The sequence below is a fragment of the Gavialis gangeticus genome, unplaced genomic scaffold (genome assembly GCF_001723915.1).
Source record: "Gavialis gangeticus isolate Ggan-Ray unplaced genomic scaffold, GavGan_comp1, whole genome shotgun sequence".
Classification (NCBI taxonomy): domain Eukaryota; kingdom Metazoa; phylum Chordata; order Crocodylia; family Gavialidae; genus Gavialis; species Gavialis gangeticus.
Window position 1 is genome coordinate 46,007,985 of NW_017729034.1, and position 15,449 is coordinate 46,023,433.

At 39.2% G+C, this 15,449-nt stretch overlaps 1 protein-coding gene across 1 annotated transcript in view; it reads right to left on the minus strand.

Moving 5' to 3' along the window:
* FMN2 (formin 2) overlaps positions 1–15,449 on the minus strand; it is a 348,730-nt gene that overhangs the window by 176,694 nt on the left and 156,587 nt on the right. The window contains 1 exon segment of the mRNA XM_019527634.1: positions 3,948–4,035. Within this exon segment, the coding sequence (XP_019383179.1) occupies positions 3,948–4,035 (88 nt within the window).

A 15,449-nucleotide genomic window follows, 5' to 3' on the forward strand; every position in this document is an offset into this window, starting at 1 on the left:
TCTATCTGTCATCTAGGATTAAGATTTGTTGGAAGAGAAAGTTTCACCATGTTCTGCATTTTCAAAAAGCCACAAAACTGATAAGTATAAAGTTTGCACCAGCTTCAAGGCATTCTAAAAAGTCTTATGAAAACACATTATAAACTATAATCAAATTATTCAACCTAATTCATGGTTATTCCACATGCTTTTCCATAAATTCTTAAAAATATTTGATATTTGATTCATCTACAGGAAAAATAAAATGGTATCACATAAAAGACAAAAAAGGAGCCCTTATACATCATATAAGCAAAAACTTACCTTTATTAATGTCTTATGCAAATAGTCACTTTTAGGTCTTTACAACCACATCTACAACTAACATTGCAGCTGCATTTTCTGCACATAATGACTATGACATAACCCAATAACAAGAAAATTGCCAGATATCATAAGCTGTTGTTGGTGACAATTCTTTTACTCCAACTATCAAATTCAAGATAAATGATGTGCAAGATAAGTAAACCTAAATATGTTTTTTCTTGAAATCTGCAGAAGGAAATCAAGCAGGAGGGAGCTACAAACTCTGATGTGGGGCACCAGGGAGATGTATGAGCATTAATAATAATTCCTTATTTATTGGGTTGTCATTAAGGCCTGAAATTCAGACGTGTAGGCTTATGCACATCTATTAATTTATTTTAATTGCAATATCCTGCCCCCTCCTCCAGCATTTTCTCTCTTGTAATAGGCTTACTTAAAAGTTAGCAAAAAGGAGGGTGTTTGTGCCTGAAAGCTTGTAAAGAACATTTTTCCAACTATGTAGTTGGTCTAATAAAAGATATCACATCTACCCAGAGAACCCTGCCTGCCTAAAAAACCCCCCAGCACTTTAAAAAAAAAAAAAAAAATACTTGCATAACTAAGTCCAAGGCAAACTGAGGCATTAGTAGAAAGTGAGGGTAGTCTTGGACATACAGTTAAAAATCATATTCACTGATAGCCTGATTATTTTGGTGCAGTGTCTACAATCAGAAATTTCAGCTCTCTCAAGTAGAGAGAGGGAGGAACTCCAGACAAGGAAGGTGATAGTGAGTGGGGAATGTGCTGTCAGCCAAACCTGAGAAAAAGTCACTAGTAACTTATTCAACTGGGCTACAGACACCACAGGAGTCTTGAGCAGGGGAAAGTCTGAGGACTCCCAATTCCTTTGTGGGGGAGGCCATCTCTCTCAGTCCCTGGGAATGGTTTCAGGACCTCCCCATCCTTCCCTAGGTGCTAGATTAGAGAAGCTGTATTCATCTCCTATTTTCCTCTTTCTACTCACCTTGCTTTTGCCACCTCTCACCTCACAGTCCAAGATCCTCAGGCTACAACTACACGGGTGCCCTAGGTCCTTTCCAGGCTGTTTCAATAGAACAGACCCAACCCCCCCCCCCCCCCACACACACACACACATTCCTGCATTGCATATGCTAAACCTAGAAACAAAGCCACTTCACTGTTACATGTATGGGTTTAGTGGGCACAAAGCAGGAGAAGTGGGTGAAGAACTCATCAGGAAAACCTAGGCAAAAATGTAGACAAAGGCCCAAACTGCACAATTAGCACAAAGCTCTTTAATACCACTCCCTTCAGAGGCTCTGATGGTGGTCTGATGAGATATACAAGTTGGACACTGATATAATAACTCTGAGGGTTAAATTCAGGCCCAGAAGTCTGGGGTTTTCCCTTGCCATCTATGGATCCCAAATTTCACTCCTGGTACCTCTTTACCAGCTGCTTGAAAGCATCAGTCTTGTACTGGGGTAACCCAGCTGAGATCATAGTGAGTCAAAGTGTTTGAGAGTGAAGTATTACCCCTCATTTCCTCTTTCAGCTTACTGATTGTCCTATGATTCAGACATTCAGTTGGGGGTCAAGTGACATCAGACAGGAGTCTTCAGAAAGGGCTGGCAAATTCATAGCACTCAGAAAGTCATCTCCTAGTCACAGATAAATATCTGTGATTTTAGGATTCACTCTGTTAATGTTTTCAAAAATCTTTTCAGCCTAATCCTACAAGCTATAATCTCATTTAACAAAAGAAAAAGAACCCAACTATGAGACACTCATAGTTATTTGATACCAAGAGCTGGAGCTTAAAGAAAAACAATAAATCATGACAGTCACAATAAAAATCAGAGTTGACAACACTACTCAATCTGTCCCACTTTATCATTGCAATTCTCTTAGGCCAAAGCAAAAGATATTTACAGGACAGGTTTTCCAGGGTCTAACAAAAGAGAAGATGGTAAGGACCACTTATCGGCCCAGTAATCAGGCAGCTGGCCCTGAAGAAGTCCAGGGGTGGAGGAGAAGTATAACAGAAACACTCTCCTCCAGAATATTACCCCTGGCCATACAACAGCAACATACATGGCCTGCAAAAAGAGGGAGTGTATTTGTCTACACAGAAGCATGCATACTAGGTATCCGGAAAGGAAGTGGTCAGATATCTGAGAAAATGATGGGTCAAATTAGTGAGGGAGTTGGTTGTTTTCTTTTTTTAAAAAAGCCCTGAAAGAGGAGGCATGTGGCTGCAGCACAACATACTAACATGACAATCCATGCTGCTTTCTTGCTCTTGCCACCTAAAACTTAACAATAAACAACAGATTCTTCAAATCATTTTCCAGCAATAGAATAGTGTTGCTTCTAATTCACAATTTTTCATTAGGCTTTAGACAGCAAACTAATAAGCACAATAGACAGTACTTCAGCAAAGATTTTTGGTTTTAATCTAACAGCTATTGAAAGGAACTATATAGGACAGTGTGCAACTTTTACAGATGATCATATGTGCTTAATATCCTAATAGGATCAAGGTTAAGCATATATTGTTTGACCCTTTCAACTACTGACATCCTTGCCATGTTATTGTTAGTATTGCATGTTAAGCAAGCAAATTTTCAATGAACTTGTGTTGGCTTTACCACAGACACAGATGTTAGGCGGACTCCTTTGTTCATAAGGTTCTCATTATTAACTCAAACCAAGCTGAATATTTGACTGAAGGAAAGGACCATATCATTGTTTTCAGATTTCACTCTATGACTTAACTGAACTACATCTGCCAGCTTTAGAAATACCAAGTACTTCTTGGCGCCAGTACTGGCGCCTCACTCTATGACTACCATCCTAAATGCTTCAGCTTGAGGAAGTCTAGTAACCATCAAAACAATTTAATAAAAACTTAAATTGTGATTAAGGGTTACTCACTGGCTGACAGAACACACTAAAATTTGTTCTATTTATGAATTATTCCACAAAATAAATCTCAGCACAGCAAATGGAATTCATGTCTGTAAATACATAAGGCTAGAAAGCTAGCAAGATTTTTACATGATTTATGTAGTCTGTGTTATACTCAAAACCATATTTATTTAATAGGTAGCCTGGAACTTTATGGGCTAATTCAATGTGCTTCATATCTATCCAAAGCCTCTAGGAAGCATAAGGGACACTGAATAGAACTCCATTTTCCACCTTTTTTACACTGCTATCTTTGTGTAAATATGACAATTACATCTCTCTAAAAGGTTTCTCTTTATAAAACCAAGGCAAAATAAATTCAAAGCATACATGTATTATTCTAATGATAAACCCAGGAACTATTTTACATAGCAAAAAGTACAATGCAAATCATAATTAACACTTTCAGATGTCTAGTTTGCTAGTGATGCTATTTATGTAAAATTATACATCAAAAACATCAATATTTTTTCATGCAGCAGACTGGAGACAAAGCCTCCAGATTTCTCATATCTGAAGAAATTGATTCTGAGCCCTGTTGTGGTTGTAACTCTTTGAGGAAAAAGTCACATTCAATTGGCCCATCTCTCTTGGGTCATCCAATGGAAATATATATACTGACACACGTTACTTTCTAAGATTTAGGCAGAAATATATAGTATATGACTTACCATGTTGTATGTCTTTCATATCTAAATGAAGACTGGACATTAATATTCCCACCGCCTGTGATCTTTTGTTACTTAACAACTTGACAACCTGCCCAAGGGAAATAAACAAACAAACATTTATTGCCTTTCACTCGAGTGCTGGAATTTATTAACTATTTTGTACTACTAATTACAAATTCAAGAAACATCAAATACTATGTACCATATTTGTCTAAGCCTTAAAAAACCCCTAATAATTACCTATTATTCAGGATGTTCAAATGTGCCTCTGCTGCAAAAGCTATTACAAGTACAGCTAGCCAAATAGTCTGGGTAAAATCCTAGCCCTAGTGAAGCCACTGGAAAAATTCTCATTGACTTCACCCTCCATTAAGATATACATTTTCAGCTTCAACTTCACACTGATGTTACTGACTGTAAAAAACAGGCTGTCATAAAAAAACATTTCCAACTGTGTCTATCTTGGAATTGATTTGGTTTCCAAAACCACACAATGGTTTCCATCTTAGATGTAAGCTAAAACTGTGAGAATTTGTATTTTATTTGAATGCTTGATGCATTCTTTGCCAAGATGAATTTTATTTAAAAAGCAAAATAACCATGTACATATTGGGATGTTCTTTGATCACTTTTAGAGAAATAAAAAAGGTCTCAAGTCTTGTAAAGAAAAACACATTCACACCCCTGATACTGCCTATTTTAGTAGTTGGAAGTTAATATTAGCCTTATACATTTGAGTATATACCATATGTTTGCTTCATAAACTAACACATTAAGTAATATGCAGACTAAGTTCCAGATAGCTTTAAGCAGTGATTCTCAACCAGGATGTCATGGCACCCTGAGGCATGAGAAGATTCTTATAAGGGTGCCACAGGGTGCTGTATAATATCAACACCTATGCATGATTCACAAGTTAAATCTAGAGATTTCCAATAGGAATCAATATTATAAAAATAGTATGATCTCTTGTGGTTTTTCTGAAGTTTTTGCCATGAAAGACTCGTTCTATTATTTTTCTGTAGTCAAAAAATGAGTGAAGGCTGAGAGCTGGCATCTTCCATGGGGCACCGATTCTAGCAACGGGAACCTTGGGTTTAGAAAGGTTCCCATTTAAGCACTGGGAATTCTAACACACTCCTTGTTACAGTATTATAAAACTTTCACGGAGTAGCTCCAGGAGAGAGATTCCTTTTCTGGCACATGATATGGCCATAGATAAATTAAGTTTTCAGCATAGAATAATTTGGTACACAGGCTTATATATGGAATTGTATTTTGACTAAGAATGCTAATTCCCTCACCAATCACAAGGGCGACATGCTGATTTTTTTTTCTCTTTTAACATAGTGCTCAGCTTCAATTATTCCTGAAAAGCCAGAATATCACTGAAGCCAGAACAAATTCTATTTCCAGAAATGATGGACTCAAATGTCAACACTGTTGACAATATTATTTTAAATTAAAATGGAGCATTTATACAGCAAAAAAAAAAATCTTAGATTGCTGTTGCATAAAGGGCTTAATGCAACATTTTAGTTTTAATGTTGTTCTTAATTGTTAAAAAGAAATAGATATGTGGGTTAAAATTTTTTAGCTTTAAAAGAAGATAATGGGAAGTAATCAATCAGAAGGGAGATACAAATTGTAACGAAAATGGTTTTTAATAACCAACCCCCTCCCAACCATAAAAACCTTAAGCATATCAAAGAAACTATTTCTAGGCACCCAAAGGATACAAGGTCATAAGAAGCCACCAGCATGGATCTGTCAAGATCAGGTCATGGTTGACCAACCTGATTTCCTTGTATAACAAGGTGATAAGTTTTGTGGATGGCGGGAGAGTAGTGGATGCAACATACCTCATATTCAGCAATGCTTTTGACACAGTTTCCCATGGTATTCTTATTAGTAAGCTAAACAAATACACCTTAAATCAGGGGTGGACAAAGTCCAGGCTATGGGCTGGATCCAGTCAGCGGTGGACTCCATTTCCCAGCACCCCCTGTCCATATGGTTGGGGTCAGTTTCCATGGATACCCCAGAAGCTGTGATAGCACAGGGCCAGGGTTTCCATGGAGATCAGCCCCAGCAGCACTGGCAGGGTGCACGGTAGGACAATGGGCTGGTACAGGGCAAGGCCAGGGCAGAGCCATAACCAACTGCCTGCATGCCCCTGCCCAGAGCATGTACGCAGCGTATTGTGGCTCTGCCCCAGCTCTGGACCATGCTGTCACCACTGTAAGGAGCTGGGGCACAGCCACAGTCCGCTGCCTGCATGACCCTGCTCAGATTGCAGTTCTGCCCTGGCTCCGGACCGTACTGTCACCATTGCAAGATCCCAGCCCAGCTCCACAGCAGCTCCCTGCCTGGCTGCACACCCTGCCAGGGACTGCTGGGTGCCGGTATCCATGGAAACCCCAGCCCCACACTATCAGTGTGGCTGCTGCTGGGGTCTCCATGGAAACTGACCCCAGGCATGTGGGTAGGGGCTGCTGGGAAATGGAGTCTGGCCACTGGGTGATTCTGCCATTTTGCCCACTCCCACCCTCAATGAAGGTATTGTGCAGTGGATACATGAGTGATTGGATCACTATGCTCAAAGAATAGTCATCAATATCTCAATGTCTTCTTGGAAGAAAGTATCAAGTTTGGTTTTCCAGAGTTCATCGTAGATCTGCTACTATTTAATATCTTCATTAATGAGAATGGGATTGAGTAGATACGTGGCAAATTTGCAGATGAGACAAAATTGGGGGATGTTGCAGACAGTTTGGAGGCAAGGATTATGATTCAGAATGATATTGACAAACTGCAAAAATGATTCAGAATTAATTCAATGAAATTCAATGACAAGTGAAAAATCCTACATTTAGGACGGAGCAATTAAACTGGGGAATGAACAGCTACTCTGTAATACTTTGAGGGCTACAGAGGACAATAAGCTGAATGTGTCAACTGTGAGCTCTTGTTGCAAAGCCAATGACAGTGGACTGTATTAATACAAGTGTCACCTGCAAGTCAAGGAAGGTGATTCTTTCACTCTATTTAGCACTGATGAGACTTCATCTGAAGCACTGTGTCCAGTTTTGGGCACTGCACTCCAAGAAAGATGTGGGCAAACTGAAGTCCAACAGAGAAGATTAAAAGAAAGATGATTTACAAGGAAAGGTTGTGAGAGCTGGAACTATTTAGTCTGGAGAAGGGAAGACTGAAAGGGGAGTTAATAACCATGATCAAGTATTTGAAAACTGTTTTGGGATTTTTTTGTGGGAGAGGTAGGGAGTTGGCCACCCAACACCCATATCAGTAGTGAAAAGGAGGTGACATCTATTTCAGAAGTCGTGAACTACCAATTTCTGCTCCTGCACCCACCACCTCTGTCTTGCCCTCCCTGCTGCTGTAGCTCAAGTCACTGCAGAAATCTGGACTAGACATACTACAGTACTCCCCAGGGTTGATCCAGCAGAGGGTTTGACTAGATGATCTCCAGAGGTCCCTCCAGCCCTATTTTTGTATGATTATAAGAGTGCCCGATGCAAAATAAGAGCCTAGCTCAGAATTCAGCAAATAAACTGCCTAAAATGAAGAAACTGAAAGGAAATCCAAGATTAAGTACCTTGCTGTTCTGGTTTCTAGTTATGTTGACTCCCCATCTCCAAGCCTCTTTTCTAATTAGCCATGAATAATAAAAATATTGTGCTGTGCTGATGAACTGAAAAAGCAACAAGCCAAACCCTAAACATAGCTCAACTCTTAGTCAAATAGTTAAATGCTTAAACTCAAGGTAAAAATGATATTTCATTCTGTAACAAATCAGCAAGAAATTGCCAAGTGATTAACCAACATTTAAAATCAACCATTAATGACTCAAAACCAAAAATTAAATGGGTTGAAAAACAGAGTGTTTCTATTGATTAAGGATGCTATAGGCACATTTCAAACCTATAAAAAATTGAAAATTAAGAAAAATATCTTTAGAAATAGTTTTCACCCTCTCTTAAATGAGCTCAAAATATGGTGCATCTCTTGAACTGGACTAAGGGAATGAAAAAACTTCCATTTCATGTATAAAACTCCAGTAATGGTTCAGTAGTTTCCTTAATGTGGGGCTGAGTATATCTAAATAACCATAGCTGAACCTGAGAACTTAAGACTAGTGCTGCTTTAAATAGGCTACATCACGTCACATCCAGGATCAGTGATATGTACCAAGAGAGGGTGTGATATGCCTGACTGTGCTGCTGTGCTATGCCTGCATGGTATGGAAGTGGTAGTGATATTCTATTCCCTAAATCTCAGGTAAGTTCTGAAGAAAAGCTTAGTCAAAGAAAGAAAGAATCAGTTTTCTTGCTGTGGGGAAACCTCCCTACCCTGCCCCACCCCACCCCACCAATGGAAGCATCATATACAAATCTATGGCTGTGCTTCCATTATAACATCCATTATAATGCATTTGATGTCCCTAGCAGAGATCTGGCAAGTAACTTGAGGTGCAATGCAAGTGAAAGGAAGCAATCAAAAGTAGGGGTAAAAAGAGTATTATTACACCACTGCTACTTTCAGTGTACAAGTGTCTAAAGATTATACAGCACTGAAGAAACCATTAGATCCTCTGAATATTAAATGTTCACAATTTAAGTGTCAAAAGTTTCAATTTAAAATTTATGCATATTAAGAGCTTTAACAAAACTGAATTCTATGTTGGAGATGAGGCAGAATTTTCTTCATATTCTGTCCCACCCCCCACCCAGTATTTTGGATCCCAAGTGTTGAGCAGCCCCCAAGAAATATAGTTAAGGCAGATTAAGCTTGCTGCAATTAGAAGCGGCAAGACCTTGCATCTTATTTGAAAAGGTGTCTACATAAGTTAAAATTACTGCCTTAAAAATATATGGAAAAAATAGTGCATGAAGATTAGAAGAAAATGTTGTACAAGACACTAGTGAAACCTTACATGGAATTATTGAGCATGAATGACCCAAGATGTACATAGTAAGATTTAAAATAGGAAAAGATGCAGGCAAAGATTATCAGGATGACTAGCAAAATGGAGAGGATACTGAAAAAGCATGGCATCATTAATTAAGAAAGAAAGACTAAGAGGATACATCTCTGGGGTAAACACAAGAAAAGATTTTTTAAATTTTTTTTTTAAAGGAAGTAGAAATTAACTGTGAATAAATTTAAGCTGGAAATTAGCAGTAGGTTTTTACTCAGTGTAATAAGTGAAGTTCTGGAAGAGCCTTCCAATATGAGTAGAGAGACTGAAACTTAACTTCAAGCTTCATGGCTAGGGACAGACATTACACATGAACCAGTTTAAGTGATCAGAAACTGGTTTAAACTTGTAACAGAAGAGATGTTCAGTGAGTATAAACCAGTTTGAAAATGGGTGAAAACACTTTGAGATAAGCCTGGTTGAATGTAGTATCAGACTTAACCGATTTGGGTCAAACCGGTTTATGCAATGGCTGTCCCAGACGCCTTGCTCATTTAAGTTGAGCCAGACTCCCCCAGCATCCTAGTATACTCTCTGGGCTGGGTGCGGCTCTCTGCTCCACAGCAGGGCTGGCCTCTCCTTTCTGCTCCCTGGCTGGAGCTCCAGCAGAGACTGTCTGTGCTATTGCAGATGGGACAAAAGCAAAGATTCCTTCTAAACAGGGATTCCCCTGTCCCCCCTGCCTTACACAAACACCAAAAGTTAGCAGACCACATGCTGGCTATGGTGTGTGCTATTGCAGATGGGACAATGGCAGAATCAACAGGTAGCTGGTAATGTCCCTCTGTTGCTTTCTTAATTAGGTGATAAACACTATGGGGTGATAAATACTGTTTATCAATTCCTTGCTGGGCTGCTCAGAAGGGAGGGGGCACCCTCCCCCCCCAGCTCAGTTGTGTAGATGGAATGGAGGGCTACTCTAGCACCCTGCAGTTTTTATCCTGATCCACTGCAGGCATGTGCCTGCATGTATGGGATGTCTGTACAGTTATACACACTGATTTAGCCTAGCCAGGTTAAACTAACCTGCAAAGATGGAATCAATTCAGGATCAGGTTTTTTGAATATCTGTCCTGAGCCAATAATTTTATGAATAAGACTACATGACATGGTTGCCTACAATAGCAGGGGATTGGATTTGATTAATTAAAAAGTCGTAAGTACATAACAACATGAGAACTGCCATTTGCTGGGTCAGACAATAGTTCAATCTTGTCCAGTATCCTGTGTCACGCTGGGGCAGAGAGTGGATGCTGAAAGAGGGAAAGTTCCTCTCCCACTTGCATCCTCCAGCATTTAAGGTCTAGAAAGTTCTGATTCAGACGCCATATCCCCAACTTCCATGCTCAATAGTTACTGATGCTCCTTTCTGCCAAGAATTTTTCCAATCCCTTTTTGAATCTGGCTAAACCATCAGTTTCTACAACACCTGGTGGCAATGAGTTCTGGACTTCAATTACATGCTGTGTGAAAAAGAATTTAATTTTGTTAGTTTTATACTTACTACCTACTAGTTTAATTTATGATCGCTAGTTCTTGCATTTTGAAAGACAGTAAATAATAAATTCCTATTTACTTTCTCTTCACTATTTAGTATTTTGTAAACCATTATCTTGCCCCCTGCCCAAAGTATCTCTTTGCTAAACTGAATAGGCCTTAGCCTCTTTAGTGTCTCATGTGGATGATCCTCCACACTACTAATCATCCTTGTTGCACTTCTCTGTACATTTTCTAGTTCTTCTAAATCCTCTTTGAGGTGTGTGGGGACCAGGACTGGGAGCAGTATTCAAGGTGTGGATGCACCATGGATTTGTAAAGGGACCTAAAGATCAGGGACCTGGTTTTGTCTGATAAAAAAAAGGAATAATCCCCAATTTTGGGGTTAAGAAAAGTAACCCAAAATCCATGTTTTTGCATGATCAAAATGAAAGTAAACACCAGTAATACACACACACACACATACACAGGTGTTTCATTTTGATCACAGAAAATGTGGATTTTGGGTTACTTTTTTAAACCAGAAAATTGGAGATTTTTTAATCAGAGAAAAACAGGATCCCTGCTAATGATACTTTCTGTTTTGTTTTCCATTCCCTTCTTAATAACCTCCAACAATTTGTTTGCCTTTTTGATGGCTGCTGACCACTGAGCTGATGTTTTTAGTGAACTGTCCACAATGACTTCCAGATTTCTATTCTAAATCCTAACGGCAAATTTATAGCACATCACAGCATAGGTATATTTTGGGTTCCCATGTGCCCCACTTTGCATTTCTCTACATTGAATTTCATTTGCTATTTAATTGCCCATTCACTCAATAGTCTCATATCCTTCCATAGGTCCTCACAGTCTGCCTTTATCTTTCTCACTTTCAATAACTGCACCATTCACAGATTTGATCACCTCGCTATTCACCCCATTTTCCTGATCATTTATGTATACGTCAAAGAGCATTGGCCCCAACACAGATCCCACAGATCTGCTTCTTACCTTTTTTTCCCATCCTGAAAACTGACCGTTTATACTCACTCTGTTTTCTATCTTTAAACCAATTTGCAATCCATGAATGGACCTTCCCTGTAATCATAATTACCTGACTTTTTAAAAAGCCATTGATGAGGGACCCTGTTAAAGACTTTTTGGAAACACTGATATACTATATCAGTTGGATCACCCTGATGCACCTGCTTATTGGCACCTGCCAAGAACCCTAGCAGGTCACAAGGCACAATTTCCCTTTGATAGCCATGTTGATTCCTTCCCAGTGAGTCACGTCCATCCATGTGCTGAAGAATTTTATTTTTACCAATTTTTCAGGAACAGAAGTTAGACTCACTAGCTTATAGCTCCATGCACCCCCTCTAGAGCCTTTTTAAATATGGGACTTGCACTGAAAACCCTCAGGGCACATCCCCATGAGTGAGAATATGTATTTCCTGGGGACAACTAGCAGCAGCACATATTTGTGCTACAGCTAGTTGTCCCTGGGAATGCCCCTGCATATGTGCTTTGGTGCATGGCAAATTGCCCCATGTGGGGTAGGGGAGATTTGAACCAGCACCTGGGCTGGCCCCAGCAGTCTTACCTGGGACCCTGGGGGCTTCCTGGAGCTGCAACAGCAGCAATCTGGGTGTGTGCAGCCTAGCCAGCAGCTGGAGCATGGCTCTGGCCAGCCAGGCTCCAGTTTCGGGCAGCATACGCTGCCACCATGTGCGCCATCCTGCTTTTTTCTAGCATAGGTTTTTTAGACACCAGGATCTCCCAGTGTCCAAAAAACCCACTGCACTGCAAATTAGTGCGGTAAAAGCCTGCATACGCAATGTGTGCAGTTTGAGGAGCCACAGACAGATCTGTAGTGCCAGAAACTGCACATGCATATTCATGGGGATGTGCCCTCAGGTACCAAAGTTGTTTTCAGTGATAGGCTTCAAAGAACAGTTAGAAGTTCAGCAATTTATGATCTGAGCACCTTTAGGACCCTAGCATGAATGCCATCAGGTCCTGGTGATTTGCTACTGTTTAGTTTATCAATTTCCTTTATGACCTCATCTACCTCAATTTAGGTCAGCTCCACTTTAGTCCTATGTTTCTGTATTCCTTGCTAGTCCAAGAACAAATTACAGGACAAACAAATCGTAGGTGACCTATCAATCACTTTGTTGAGTGAACTTATGTAAAACACTTATTTATTGATACTTATTACTTTACATTGTACACAAACAGGGAAAGAGATTGTCCCTGTAAAAGATCTGCAACAGGGATTAGGCTGTTCCCCAGGTGCCAGAATTGAATCACATGTAGTCCATCTGAAAAGCAACAAAGTTAATATTAAGACCTATCAATTCAGGGCTGGTGGATGCAGAGTACAGAAAGGAGAATGATAATTAGTGCAGGAAGATTACAGGAAAACCTCTTGGCCAACTACATTTAAAAAGTAGGACTTGGCCAACTACATTTAAAAAGTAGGACTGTTCACTATACTATATATACTCCTCTTCACTATTTAAATCACAGTAAATTGCATGAATACTGATGGTTTCCTGTTTCCTCCTAAATTCACTCTGCTTCCTCCAATACAGTGGCTGTAACAATACAGTACTAATTCAGAAAATATGAATATTAGCATAAGTGCCTTGAGTCATTCCCACATTTAAAAATAAAATAAAAATCATCAGCTGCTGAGTCTAGGCCTACAGGCTACAGACTAGTGACGCCATTTAAAGAAGAAACAACAAAAGGTTGCTAATTAAATCTCTACAAGATCTAAGCATCTCAGACACAATATACAACTCCTTTTAAGTATGGTAGCTGGAACACAGCTTTACATTTTTTTTAAAAATAAAAAAAAAGCAAGCTAGAGATACTATCAGCAAGCTACAGTCTACAACCAACTTTGTAACTGTTGAGTGGTCTTCACTGTTGATTGGTAAACAAACTACATGCCAGATTTCTTCTTGATTGGATAACACAGGCAAAAACAGTCAAAAAAATTATTTAGCAAAAGGAAATGCAAGGCAGATGTTAAGCGAGAGCCCCAAAGCAAAATATGAAGATTCTCATTCCTCAGAATAATATTTAATTAATGCAGGGGCATTTTGCAAGGATGCCCACTTTCTGGTTCAGATTTTAACTGTTAACATTAACTGAAATTGCCCCATGTTTCTCACTTGTTAAAAAAAATCCTGAACATTAATTGCAAATAAAAAAACCATACAAGTCAACTCTACAAAATGTAGAAGCTGTAAGATGTTTATGAAATATACAAAATCCTTGAGCCTTTGAATAAGAAGTCAAAAGTCTAGATACATGCCTAGAACTGGTCTTGGTGGATGCAAATGATTCTCTCTCAGAAACCTAGGGATCCTTGAAAATAAAGTAACAGAATTATAGGTTGGGAAGGAGTTTCAAGTGCTAATTTAGTTAAGTCCCGGCTACAAATGCAGAAGTCATTTGTTTAAATTGAACTGTGCATGTTTCCTGTAAGAACAAAGTCATTAAATGGCGTATTTACCATCATAAAGGGGACCCTGCAAGTAAGAATAGAGGAATATACTGGCAAGAAAGGAATATTGGCAACACAGTTTTCACGGTTTACTTTTTCCTACAATTGTGTAGCTTAGGGATACCAACTAGAGGGAGCTGGCTAGCAGTTGTTGGTAGCTCAATATATATTTGGCCAAGCAGAAAAAATCTTGTGCCATTTACGGAGACAGGAAAGTAAGAGGTCCTTACTTTGTGGTTTTCTAGCTCCAGATTCAACATGATGAATCAGATGCTGGTCAATGGCTGTGCTCATTAAAAGACTCATGGTCAGAGGGAGTTCACTAAATTACATCTTATCAACAGCTGTTACTTACCACGTCTTTTATTGTACCGATTGAATAATTCCTTTCTATCAGAAGCAAGCAATCCAGATAAGGAATAGAAGGTTTTTGAGAAAGTTGAAGCAATTCATGAAAAATGTGATAGACAGTGTAAGAGAAGTTGGTACCCCAGAGCTCCTACAGACATGCGGGGAGTCTGCTCCAATGCACTGGAAAGTTGGAGCAGACTCAATTAATCAAGTCTGTTGGAGCACAGAAATTGATGTGCTCTGGCAGGTTTCCACATCATATGCATCAGCAACCCTGTGAGTTCCTGTGCTGAAAAATGGCAACAGGGTACTTTGAAATAAAACACGTTTGATGAGCTTTAGTTCAAAGCACCCTACCACCATTTTTTCAGTGTGGTGTAAAAATGCCCTTCTGACCCCCGCTTCTTGACAGTTGCAGTCAGGAACTAAAGTGTGAGGCTGCCCAGCCTACTTTCTTGCTTTTCACCCCAAAGTAAATGCATCTTTCCTGACTAGGACCCTATATCCAATCAGCTCTGATCCCTTCCCAAATTTAAGATTCCTTCTTCTGTTAGTACAGACAAGACTTTCTTCACCACATGACTTTTCTAGAGGCCTTCCAAATTAGAACAAATGAAACAACCATCCAGTCTTTGCTGTCTATTTCATATGGCTGAAACTCTTGCCTGAAAGTTAGGGGTCAAAGTCAGCACATCAACTTTTTCCATTCTTTCTTTCCAACTAGACCACAATTGAACTTTCCTTAGTTAAAGCCTCCCACCCTAGGGATAAGAAATAGTTCACACACTTTCACATAATTTTACCATTAAAATAATAAAAAATTATTTCTTGTTGGTTGAAACAAATGCCATTAAATGTATTATTGTAGAAGTAATCCTCTATTAATAGATGGCTGCTCTAGTAAATGCCTTTCTGTTATGACATTAGATGAAAAATTACTCTGATTGTTTAGATTCAGATATACAGTAATAAGTAAAATAAGCATCCTGTTCTCCAACAGGAGACAGAACAATAGGCCCAAGTTTAATTAGGAACAAATCACAGATGCTTCACTTTTAAGGATTCTAGAGGGGAAAAATAGAAAGTGTTTAAAGTCCCTGGGTCTAAATCAAAATTACAGGCTTCTCTCCAACCTTTTTTTTTTTTT